This window comes from Suricata suricatta, chromosome 8 (genome assembly GCF_006229205.1).
Source record: "Suricata suricatta isolate VVHF042 chromosome 8, meerkat_22Aug2017_6uvM2_HiC, whole genome shotgun sequence".
Lineage (NCBI taxonomy): Eukaryota > Metazoa > Chordata > Mammalia > Carnivora > Herpestidae > Suricata > Suricata suricatta.
This window is the reverse complement of record NC_043707.1, coordinates 85,600,949-85,613,426: the sequence shown is the minus strand read 5'-3', so window position 1 is coordinate 85,613,426 and position 12,478 is coordinate 85,600,949. Positions and strand designations below refer to the sequence as shown.

General features: G+C 36.1%; 1 protein-coding gene and 1 pseudogene across 2 annotated transcripts in view; one reads left to right on the top strand and one right to left on the bottom strand.

Annotated features, from left to right (window-relative positions):
* Positions 1–4,396: 4,396 nt before the first annotated feature.
* On the top strand, positions 4,397–4,560 carry LOC115300460 (annotated as a pseudogene).
* A 5,083-nt stretch (positions 4,561–9,643) lies between these two features.
* LRRC40 (leucine rich repeat containing 40) overlaps positions 9,644–12,478 on the bottom strand; it is a 50,758-nt gene continuing 47,923 nt past the window's right edge. For both annotated transcript variants that reach the window (XM_029948919.1, XM_029948920.1), the window contains one exon: positions 9,644–11,066. In XM_029948919.1, coding sequence (XP_029804779.1) covers positions 10,961–11,066 — 106 coding nt within the window. In that variant the 3' untranslated portion in view covers positions 9,644–10,960. The remainder of the gene's footprint in view (positions 11,067–12,478) is intronic.

Sequence of the window (12,478 nt, the reverse complement as noted above, 5' to 3'; positions counted from 1 at the left end):
CCTGGCTGGTAGAGTGATCTTTCATCTCTCCTTGGCTTCTGGCCTCCCTCCCACTCTTCTAAAAGTAGAAAGAATTCAAAATGAAAAACTAAAGCATATATTAGAATTATATTTCATTTCATTGCTATTTGTTTCTAGAATTTACTTTCATAATGTAGTGGATCATTTTTTATTTTTTATATATTTTTAAGCATTTATTTATTTTGGACAGAGAGAGAGGGAGACACAGAATCCGAAGCAGGCTCCAGGCTCTGAGCTGTCAGCACAGAGCCTGATGCGGGGCTTGAACCCACAAACACTGAGATCATGACCTGAAGTCAGCCGCTTAACCGACTGAGCCACCCAGGTTCCCCAGTAGTGGATAATTTTTTAGACAAACAATTTCTCAGTATAGAGAAAATCATCAAAAGTTATCTTCTTAAAAAAAAATAACAAGGAAATTTTCTGAAAGAAAATCTAATATCAAACAGTATATCCATAAGTAAATTCTGGGGGGAAACAAGGAAAATTATTATTCTATCAGAAGATAGAGAAGGACCTTGAGAAGATCTGATTCATCTGTCTAACTTCTGGAAAGAACTAATGCTTTTTTAAAATTCCTCCAGAGAAGAGTCTACCACTTCCCTTGGCAACTCACCCTGAAAAGGCAACAAAACATATGTTTCATCCCAATAAGACGCTCCGTTTAAATTGCTGGACTGGAATCTGACATAGACTATCCTCATCTACCATTTCACAGATCCACATACTTTTCAGGAACATGCCTACAGTTAGGAAGAGCTGCCACTAGATGGAGCCCTTATATCCATATTCTATATCCAAGTCTTGGCCCGTCTCTAGTTTGGATGACCACTCTAGACAGTCCATCCTTATACCTGTTGGGCTGATGTAACTGTGAATAAGTAAGTGTTAATAAATTGTTAATAAAACTGTTAACACCTATTTCTATACACTTTTGAGGCAATTAATTTTAAACAATTCTTTAAATTTAAACAAGATAAGAAAATAAATTAAGAGTTTTGAGCTTATATTAATTTCTACATTTTTTACTAAACCTCTCTGCTTGCATCCCAGTCATAAAGAGACCCAATAATAGGGAGGGGAGAGAGCAGAGAGGGAGAGAGATTCTTTCTCTCTAAGCCTCAGTGAATGTGTGATTTAAAGTTTTGATATCCCCAATTGTTCAGTTTAATTATTACATTCACTATATTAATAGTTCTTCTCTAATCTGCTTGTGATTTCCAAATATTTTGTGTCTATCTGCCATTATTTTAACCAAGCTTCCTTCCGATATGTTCATTATAAATATGTAAAAAGATATTTGCTACAAATTATTTAAAATACATGTTTTTAAATGAGCTAAACCTTAAACATCGAGAATTCAATATGCCTAGCATAGCCTTTCTTACAAGTTCGACAACTAGTTCAATCTGAATATGAGTATCTGTGGACGGCTTTATTTCCAGCTGACATCTGGCAGTAGCTAGACATCTAATATAAACTCCTAATTTATCTATGTAATTAGCATAATGTTATAATCCGATCGTACCTTCTCTTAAAGTGAATAAGGAAATGTGTTTCAAAAGGTTTCTCGTAAAGTGATAATCAGATTCAAAAGGTAGTTTAAAATCTCCCCACCTCCCTTGCCTCAGTGAGAATGTCTGGGGACTGAAGACAGAGACCCTCTCGCAGTTTGGGTGCATTGTCCTCAAGCTGTTTTAGTTCTTAGATATTTGGAACTTCAGAGAGTCTGATGGCCGGATCATAGTTCTAAAACCCAAATGTTTCTGTTTACCGCTTGTAAGCTAAGTACATCCTCACCCTCACAGCTTAGCCAGCACCCTTGTTTGGGACTCTCCTTTGCTAATTTCTTCAGTCCTATTTATCTTGGGGTTCATGGTTTCTCTCTCAAACATTCAATCTTTTCTTCTTCCAGCCCCAAGCAAAAATAGAAGGAAAAAAAGTTCTTCTTTCCCAAAGTCTATGTAAAACTCCTTAAATCCTCTGGGGTTTCCCTCCAAAGGAAACCACTTCCTTCTGGCGCCCTGATCAGGAATCGCGAATATAGTGCACTCTTAGGGAATTCATGCAACCTTCTTTCCTACTCTTATGAAGATGGCAAATGCTTCCTTTCAGCTTTATTGTTTTTATATAATGTGGATGAGGAATATTTTTCTATTCCCTTAGGAAGGCAGACTCCTGTCCCTCATGTACGTCCTTTTCCAAAAAGGACAGTGTCTCAGGTTAATGGAAATAACTGTAGTCCTCCTGAATGAACCATATCAGGGAGGCGTGGTCCCTAGGCTAGCTGAGTGCTGGCTTCCCACTTTCACTTGGCTTTGTCCTTCCAAGGTGCTGATCCTTGAGGGCCAAAGTCAGAGAGGCTGAAGGACTCAACAGCAGCTCCTCCTTCCCAGAGAGAGCACTGAAGCTTGGCAACAAAGGCCTAATGTGACACTTGAAAAGATCAATCTGAGGAAAGGAAAGGATAGAACAGTGAACATTTGCTGTTTCTTGAAATTTTGCTTTAAAGTAATTCATTTGTATTTTAAACACAATCCTGGTGAACTTGCATATTCTAAATATTTATATACTTACATGCAAAGAAAAATCACAGTCTTTACTATTAGCAAACACCTCACCATTAGGGGGATGCTTTGTGTTTAGGAACAGAACAGCACTCATTAGAATTCAGTATGAAGAGCAACGTGAACAACACCTAATGAAATTTTCTAGGAAGCCAAAAAGCAGAGAGTGGCTGGAACTGGCAGATGCCGACCAACTCTCATGCGTGCTGCCCAGAGAGGTGGGCAGCTGAGGTGCCAACAGGGCCCGCCCCCAGACCCCTCTCTGAGGCCCTTCAACATCGGCAATTTCACCTGGCACCATCTCTGAGCACTAAGAAGTGGCAGCCATCTAAATTCCTGTGAGTTATTCTGAGGGAAAAATCTTGTCAGAGACTACTACCTTGGCAAGAGAAAGAGAGAGACGGTGGTACAGCCAACAAAACCTCAGCGTTTTTGTTTGTTCGTTGAGGTTAAATTGAAGGCTTTTGTTTTCCCTATGGTTGGAATGAGTCTAGAGTTAGGACAGCAACTATATAATAAAAAGGTGGGTTCAAAAGGTAAATGAGTTCAACCATGGTCTGGAAAATTAGTTGCCATTTGGAGATGAAGTAGCAGATTTTACCTTAGAGCAATTTAGTGTCTCTGTGCATCGACTTAGAAAACGTAAGTTTATTAAAACTATTTGCAGTGGATTGTGAAGCAGGCCTTACAGTTATGAATTAGTGCGTCTTCAGTACTTAACAGTGGTTTCTGACCCTGAAGTACAGGGGGCATATTGCTGGAGATGAAGTTTGAAAATAATTGGGAAAAGCCCAGTATCTACATATGTTCAGTGGCCAACATGAAAAAGCCATTTTTTTTGCACTATTAAATTGAGCTGTTTATTTATTTAACAGCTATGGAGTGTGATGCCCTTGGTTTTAGCTTTTTTGTGTGTTTTTAATAAAAATTGTATATACTTGAGGTGCACAACATGATGCTTCAATATACAAATACATGAGCGAATTACTATAGTTAAGCCAATTAACTCATCTCTTCACAGAGTTACCTTTTCTGTGTGTGTACTTTTTTGTGTGTCTGGTGAGAGCCCCTGAAATCTACCCGTTAGGCAAACCTCCAGTAATTAATATGATCTTATCAGCTACAGTCCACATGCGGTACTCAAGACTACTCCTCACATTCCTTCTATGCAGACATCATCATTCCGCTGGTAAGACAGCTTTTACAGTTCCCAACTGTTGTGAGAGTTGAAAGCAATACATGTCCCAATACATTTGTTAGAACAGTTTTTAAATTGTCTGAAGAATGAATGGATATGGTGAAACTATTCAATTCAAAAGTGTCAGTGGTGACCTCCCAGCCTGGAGGAACTCAAGTTTGTCTACGATTTGTCTAAGTTTGTCTAAGATAAGATCTGCCAATGAGATGATCGGTACAAAGTCACAGAAAAAGCTAATCATTTTAGTTTAATCCAGACCGGTTCATATTCCTCCAGGCATCTGCTGCCTGATTTTAGAGACTGTATTAGAAATGAACAGAAGCAGTGTCTTATTTAACATATGTCAAATTCAAAGGCATAGCTTCTCGTGAAGACCCTGTTATGTTTTATTCACCTTATAAATAGTTGGGCTTCGCTGTCCCTAGTATAAAGCAGTCTTGCACGCGGCCTTAAAGATCAGTCCTGTGTCAGGTTACTGTACTGCTCCCTCCCTGCAAAAACTGACCATAGATGTCTCCAATCCAGAAATTCACTGAGATATTTGTATCAGAAATTATTTTAGCATAAGTAAGATCACTGTACTCAAATCTCTGTTTATCAAGCTTGCCTCATCACTTCTCGGCCTTTTGGCTAAGATCAAGTGTAGCATCAAGCCTGCCTCCAACTCCACAAGTGGAGGAAAATTCAGGCATTTTATTGGATTTCAGAATTCTCCAAGAACTCTTAAGAAAGCAGAAATTCACGGGTTTTTGGCATTTCAAGAACTCACTGTTGAGATTATCAAGAGGCTTCAGTAAGAAACTCACACAGAACAGTTAATCATTGGTAAATAAAGAAATAAACATTTCTAGTGTAATCTATCTCCTGTGTACTTAGCACTGCACCAAGACCATATTTTACCCAAACCATTTGCAGTTAGATGTACTATAGAGACACCTATCCAACAATGGCTTGTCTCTTACTTCCTGGATGGTGGCGTTTCTAGTTTTTAATGTGTGTGTGTGTGTGTGTGTGTGTGTGTGTGTGTGTGTGTTGGGAGGGTGGGTCAGGGTGGTGTCACCACTTGAAAACTAGCTCTCCAGGGAGGATCCAATCAAGTCATCTACACTGTGACTTTCCCACATCTCCTCAGGACAACTGCATTTAAATATGAGCCAAACGCTTAAGTCACAGGAATGAGGCATTAATCATTGGATTTCAGGAAATAGCCTTTTGGGAAGCTAGGGGACATGATGGTGCAGTCCCCCTAGAGCCTCTGAACGTACAATGTGTACATCTGCCTTTCTCAGATTAGGTGGACGCTTCAAGTCCTGGTTCCAGATTGCCCTGGAATCCTAGAGTCTGATTTGATCAGTTTATGATCAACCCCAGAATAACAGGAGCATATGCACAGAGAGGACTTGTATCAGGTGAAGTGAAATAATTCCTCCCTTAGTGAAAAACTAACTTAAATTCGAGGTCACTTACAGTAGCTGCTTGTTGGATGGCAACCACAAATCTAAAGTTGTGGCGATTTTTTTTTTAATATTCGTGAATATGTTTCAAGCAATAATATGGTAGGTGTGCAATACTTTCATCAGGTAGATTGTTCTGGTTTTGGAAGGGCGAGAAGAAAATTGTTAGGGAAGTCTGCTTTTATTTTTCAGGCTAAGCGTGGACTTGCCTTTCGAAGGGCAGCTTTGATCATATGGCTAACTTGACATTTGGACTGACAAGTTCAATTTCACCAGGGGTGGTTCTGGATTTTAGAGTTCCTCTTGTCCAAACTGCAACCTGCTTACTGCTTTCTCCCCCACATTCCCCATAACTCAGCCTCCAGGACCAGCTACCGAAAAGTCAGTTTGTCCATTTTCATTGGTCTGGCCACATGAGGAACGTCCTGTTTCTTTAAATCCCCAGTGCTCAAATTACATGTAGAAACCAACTCCCTATCAATTTTCTCCACATTTAATCCTCAGCTCCTTGTCATATTTTCATTTTTCTGCATTGGTTCCCATGGTAACGAATCTATTGGCAGAGAAAGTGTGACTCTGCTTTTAGCCTTCTGCACAATACAAAATCCTTCTAGTGATCCTCAGGCAAGTGTCCTATTAAAAGGTAGGAAGAGACTATATTTCCCTAAGCTAATGCTCCTAATCCCTTACCCTACTGCACGCATTTCCCACCTATCCCCAAACCAGACCCACTGTCCAGAATCTCTTCACCTTTTGATACAAGTACTCAAAGTGCGCCCCCGCCCCAACTACAGATGCAAGGATTGAACCTTATTGTTCACATGGCTTCCTCTCCTAAGTGTCAGTAACTTAACTGACATAAATGTATAGTTGATGGCAGTGGCTATGTGAAGGCAACATGGGAGAAGCAACGTGCACTCATTTTTCTACAAGATATCCTCAGGATGCATCTGAGAGGTATATAGACCAGGGAATAAGTAAGTCCTGAATTGAGCCTTAAGTCAGCATCTCATGTTAAGGATGGGGACGTTTAAACAGATTTTCTCAGACTAGTTAGTGGCACATGAGGGAAAGCCAAGGAGTCATCCCAGAGAACTGAGCTTCTGAGGAAGAGGAAGAGATAACAAAGATATAGATAAATTAAGAAAACATTGTAACTGGTGGCTGAATGTGAGCAAGAGAGCTTCAGTTGGGACAATTCAGGGTTCAAGTAGGGAAAAGGTAAGAAAATCATTGAAAGCTAAGGAAATGGAGCATAGAGAAAACTGGAGTTTTTGAGTTAACTGTCTGCAGAAAGAGAGCCTGCAAATGGGAGAATAGCTTTATGCAGACTTTGGCCCAACTCCATCTATAAAATATTTTTCCAAGTAGTGTTTCTCTTAATAACGGATTATATTTTGTTTTGAATTTTAGAATTCCACTGTGGCTTGGCAGTTAGTTATACACCCAGCAACCCCAAATCTCCTATGTCCTCAATATTTAGAAAAAAATCAGGAACTGATCATCAGAAATTAAACAGTCCTCATGCTGAATGTGCTTTTTATTTTTTGAAAAGTTAATGAATTCAGGGGAATGAAAATAGATGTTAGAAATAAAAATGTGGGTATCTATAGTTAAGAAAATTATCAAATGTGATTCCTTTTTTTGTTGGGTCTTATAAAATATGTGATGCTTAAGCACATTGAAGTTTTAAAGTCAGCTGATAATATTGTACAAAGGTATTTTTCACCCTTTAAAGCTTATTTTCCTACATTAAGAAAAGTTTTCTTATATTAAAAACTTTTTATTGTGACTCAGGTTTTGTGTCTTTGTATAGACACACGTATTTAGGTATTTTTCTTTGCACACTTGTTTTGCACAGGTAAAGCAATGAGATTAAATAATGCCTGGGTATGCAGGTCAACTGACTTTCATGATAGCTAGATTAAAAAAAGCATTTGATGGATGGACAAAAGAAATCATATTATAACTCTTTGTATCTTTCCATCTCTCTTCCCCTTCCCCAGCACTCTACTAAAGAACATCTCTTATTTAGTTAGGAAACCTTATGTAATTTTTTGGAAAGTCCACAGGGAAACCAAGTTGCAAGTCTCAGACAGAACATAAAACAGTTCCCATATTTGTTAGAATGATCATTAGTTTTCAGAATGTAGTGCCGAAATAAATTCTACATTCAATACTTGTAGTCTCTCCTTGCAGAGGACTCTTATTGGTCTTGAATGTGGAAAAGGCATCTGTTCAGGGCAGTGAGTAGTGTTGTATGTTTAAGTTTTACTCTGGAAATTTGGTTTTAGCTTTGATGACACCTAGTGTCAATGGAATGCAATAAATGTTTTGTATGCTTTATGATGTTTAGGTATTTCCCTTTCACACCCTCAACTACATTTTTCTCCTTGAAAACGCAAGCCTTACTGTTTTCTGTTTGAAGGGAAGAGAAAGATCATTGATAGTCAGATAAGCTGGATATTTGTCTCAAAGCCAGTCAAGTTTCTCTTTGTACTCAGCACAGAGAAGGGATTAAAGGAAGCCTAAGGACAATGGCATTGTCCTCATATAAAGGAGCAATTTATTCCTAGTTAACAATCAGAGGTGAATCTACTAAATTGTTTGCAAATTTCAAAGACCATCTCAAATAATCTTGCAAAAGTAAGGCTGCAAGTACTGTAGTTTCATTTTTCCCACTTTATAACCACCCAAGGGCACTCCCCCCCCAACTGTATATAAGTAAAACATAATGTGAACTATGGTCTCTTCCTACTCAGAGAAGAAATAGTAACAGCAGCAATTCTAAAAAGATAGTGCTAGACTTTTAATTGGTCTGTAAACAATTAAAAGTAAAAGGATAACTAGATACTAGGTTTTTAGAATTTTAAGTATCCATGAAAATTTTTCTTTCATTCCTAAACTACTTGATAATTACTTTGGACCTTAGTTATTTGGAAAGACACAATCCTTTTTTTATTGTATAAAGAAGTTCTAATTCCACCTATTTATATTAATATTTTCCATATGCTAAACATATGCACACACATAAACTATCCATTTTTCCTTTGAGATCACATATTTCAGCTAGTGAAATATTTCACTCTTCCGTAGGTTTAAGAAAAAATCCTATGCAGTGATGTAATATTGGGCCACTATTTTAGTAAGATGAAGATGGTCTCTAGATTCATTCTTTTTCAACTTCTGCCTTCACTACCATATGTGCAGCACAACAGTGACATCTTAAGGCCAAGTAACTAGAATTCCTTTAGCCAGAGAATTGGGATCTGTTTTCAAAGAAATTTCATTATGTTACCAAGTAGTTTGCAAGTTCAAAGTTTGCAACTGGTAGATCTTTATAAATGCTTCTTTATGACTTCTTTTGCAGTCTTTGTGAACATTTTAATGTGCACTGGTAAACACTAACATTTTACATAGACATATTGTATATTAATGCATGCATTTCATTGCATAGTTTATTGACACTCCCCTTGTAAAGCTTTTATGGAAGAAGCAACAAGCCACAGCAGTATAGCAAAAGAGGCTTAATCTTTATAAATTGGGGCCTTTTCTGTCTCTTTGCTACGCTAGGTGGCTGTATACAAATTTGGGTGGGAAGGGGCAGGAAACACCTCTTAACATTTAAGGTTTTCTACATGGGTGAACTGTAGCCAATCCAAAACAAAACAAATTTTACCATTTTATAAGAATATTAAATCATGACATGTTTAATTGAAATGGCTGTATTGTAATTAATATTTTGAGATAATTGTGATTTTGAGCTTAAATTATATAGAAAAGGTTGTCATTTTGTATGTGTTAAAAACTGTATCACAATTAACAGTACTTTTTAGTTGAACTACATATTGATGTAAATAAAAACTGAATGAAGACATATTTACTACTTTATTAACATAGATTGTGAATGTACTTAATGGTTTTTTTTTTTTGGCAGTATGAGACCTTAATGACCTTGAAAGCTGCTTCATTTTATGTGCAAAGGAGTCCTATGAATCTATATTTTAAATTTACTGAATTTAGTGAAATTACTTTGTCAGTTAATTTGCAAATGCAAGCTGTATTCTCCAGTTTATTTTCTGTACTGACACTAATCGGTAAAGGTGTACAATGTGATTAGAATGCATTTTGAAGATGCTTTCTGTACAGATACAAAATACAGGGACTAAAATAATGCTGTGCAGTGTATAGCAGAGCCATTTTTCGGCTTTGGTGTACTCAACTTTTTCAGTATTTAAAAACGTGTTTTGAATAACATAAAAGTCTCTTTATTGTATAAATAATAAAATGTCACCTTATTGTAAAGTGTCTTTTGTTTAATACCAAAGCAGATTTCTTAGCCACAGAGTTGTAGTGTGAAAAGGGCATATTTCTTTTAAGCCAGAAACAGAACCATTATAAGCAATATTTGAAAAATGTAACTTTTATTATGAACATGTATTTATCCTTATTAGCAATGTTATTTTTTTTCATAATACGAGCATGTCTCAATCACCCAAAAGCTAGCTAGTTCCTGCCTACCTATCTGTCTATATAAATTAATATACATTCTGTTGATTGGCTACTTAATAGATTCACAAGGTAAGTTTCATAATGACGGATCAGCCTACTTTTGGTATTTTTGGTGTAAAAAATGTATATACTTTATTTTTACTAAATCAAGTTAACCTATAACAAATTCCCTTTTAGAAAATTACCACATTAACTATAAGTTCAGTCTTATGAAGAGTAGAAGCAAATATGAAAAGTAAGGCTCTGGAAATAAAAGAATGGCACAATGTTGGATTAGAACACACCAAAAGACTCGATTATGTGTACAGATATCTGTTTAGTAAGTATTTAAGAAAGTACATGTCAATATTTCTATGTAGTATATACATTATTAGTCAATTTCTATTGCTGACATCCATAAAATTAAAGAAGTAAGGTCTTTAGTACTTTAAATACAACAAAAGGTATTTTTAAACACTCATACTCAGCGGTAAAAATATGCAGATCCCATTTCTTGAATCCAGAAGGACTAGATTATTGTCTGGAAACTTATTACCAAGAAAGAAAAAAGAAGACATATTACATATTAATGCATGCATTTCACTGCAAGTTTTAAATTCAACATTGTGAGAATAATTATAACACTTTTACTGTTTTCTCTACCAGTAACTATATCTCATGCAGCATTTCTGACAAAATGGTTTCATAAGCTATGAGGAAAAGGCTAGAAAAGAAACATTTCAACTATATTAAAACAAAAACAAGACAGTGAATACTAATTTAAAACTTATACCAAGACTAACCATATCACATAAATCTTACATTGGGTAAGAAAAAGTCTTATTTTTTTTAACACCAAAGAACAGTTCTGAATAAAATTCAATTCAATTTTATACCTAACAAAAAAGTAGAAATTAGATGGTAATGTTCAAATTACCTGGTCACATTATATGTAACACAAAGAGAAATGAGAAAAACCCACTTCTACAAAATGCTTTATCATTATAAAAATATTAAACTTCATTAAATCAAAATTCAATTTTGAAGAAACTGCTATCTTATAAGGAATGGAAAGTAAGATAAATCTTATGCAAAACAATCAAAATAAATGCATTAACACTGTATGTGGTTATCACCATATAATGCACATGATACCTTAAGAAAACATTATTTATCAATGTTAAGAAGTCTAAGAATTAACAGGACTGTGATTATAAAACAACTCCAATTTAAGTAGGAATCAGGTCTCTCAAATACTCAAGAATAGCAGCTGTCCCTTTCATCAGTATGGCTGCTCGAGGAACACGGAATGGATTTCCATCCAGGAGTAATGTTCTAAACAAGAGAGAGTATTATAGTATTATTTCAACATTTTCCATTAAGGAGGCTTTTCTTCTCATTTCATTTGCAATTTAATAAATAAAATGTATGTGTTTTTTTCTATTTGTCCCCTTTCAAATCTAAGCATTTCAACAGTTGGAACTAGAATTACAATAATAACCCAAACTACACTAATTGAATACTTATTATATGAGAGGTATTATGTTGAGTAATTTAGATTCACTGACTCTCTTAATCACCTTACAACCTTATGACTAGACAGCATTAATATTCCTATTTAATAGATAAGGAAGCATAAGTTGTGAAACGTAAGAAAGACATATCCAAGGTCATTCAGCTATTAAACAGAGGGGCGGTGGCATGAACCACCATTTCACCCATCCTCTTTCGGTCTTATAATGACCATATACAACATGGTTCAATTATATTCACACGTACTGACAAGTACCCATATCAAGGACCATAATGTAATCAACATATCCCCCTCCGTCCTGGGAAACATTAACACGTGTCAGCTCTCTACTTCCCTTGACCAGATTCACATGTTCTGAAATGATGTTCAATTTAAGATTTGAGGACCGGTTGATTTGTTTCTTTATATATTTAATGAAATAAATTAAAAGATAGAGACTTTTATTTCAATTTTCAAATTTGAGTGTGTTAATAAAGTCAAACAATTCACACCATATTATGCAGTAGATCTAAATTACATCTTCAGTATTTCTATGGTCAGTGGGGATTCTTTTAAAGGCTGGTTTTCTTAATTTATAAAAAGGAGTTAATTACAGTCAATCCTCCTTACGCACTAACTCGCCTGCCACCAAAATTCATTAGTAACCACAAACCATTACACACTGCACTTTCGAGGTCATTTTTGGAAATGCGCAGAGCAGCAAAAATTTGAGTCAGTCAATAAGCACATTCTCAGCTGAGGTTAAACAAGATGATGTTCTCCCTTCTTGTGTCAGCTCTCATACTGTAATCAAGTGTCCTTTCTGTGGTCTACTTAGTGAAATGTTTTTTGCATTTTTGTACTTCCTGTTGGTGACCTGTTTAAAATTGGCCTGCCAAGTATGGACTGAAGTGTTGTCTAGTTTTCCTAAACACAAGAGGGCTGTCATGTGCCTTACAGAGAAAATATGTATGTCAGATCAGCTTCATTCAGGCATGAATTATAGTGTTATTTGGCCATAGTTAAATGTTAATGAATAAATAACATTAAATACAGAAACACACAGAGAACAAGGTTATGTATTGACTGGACATGAAAATGTGACCAGAGGCTCGAAAGAACCTAACTGTCTACTTCCCCAGTAGTAACGGTTCAGTATTCATTAATTTGGTGTTCACAGAGACTGTATAGAATACAACTAATGCAAATGACGAGAACCAACAGTATTTTACTC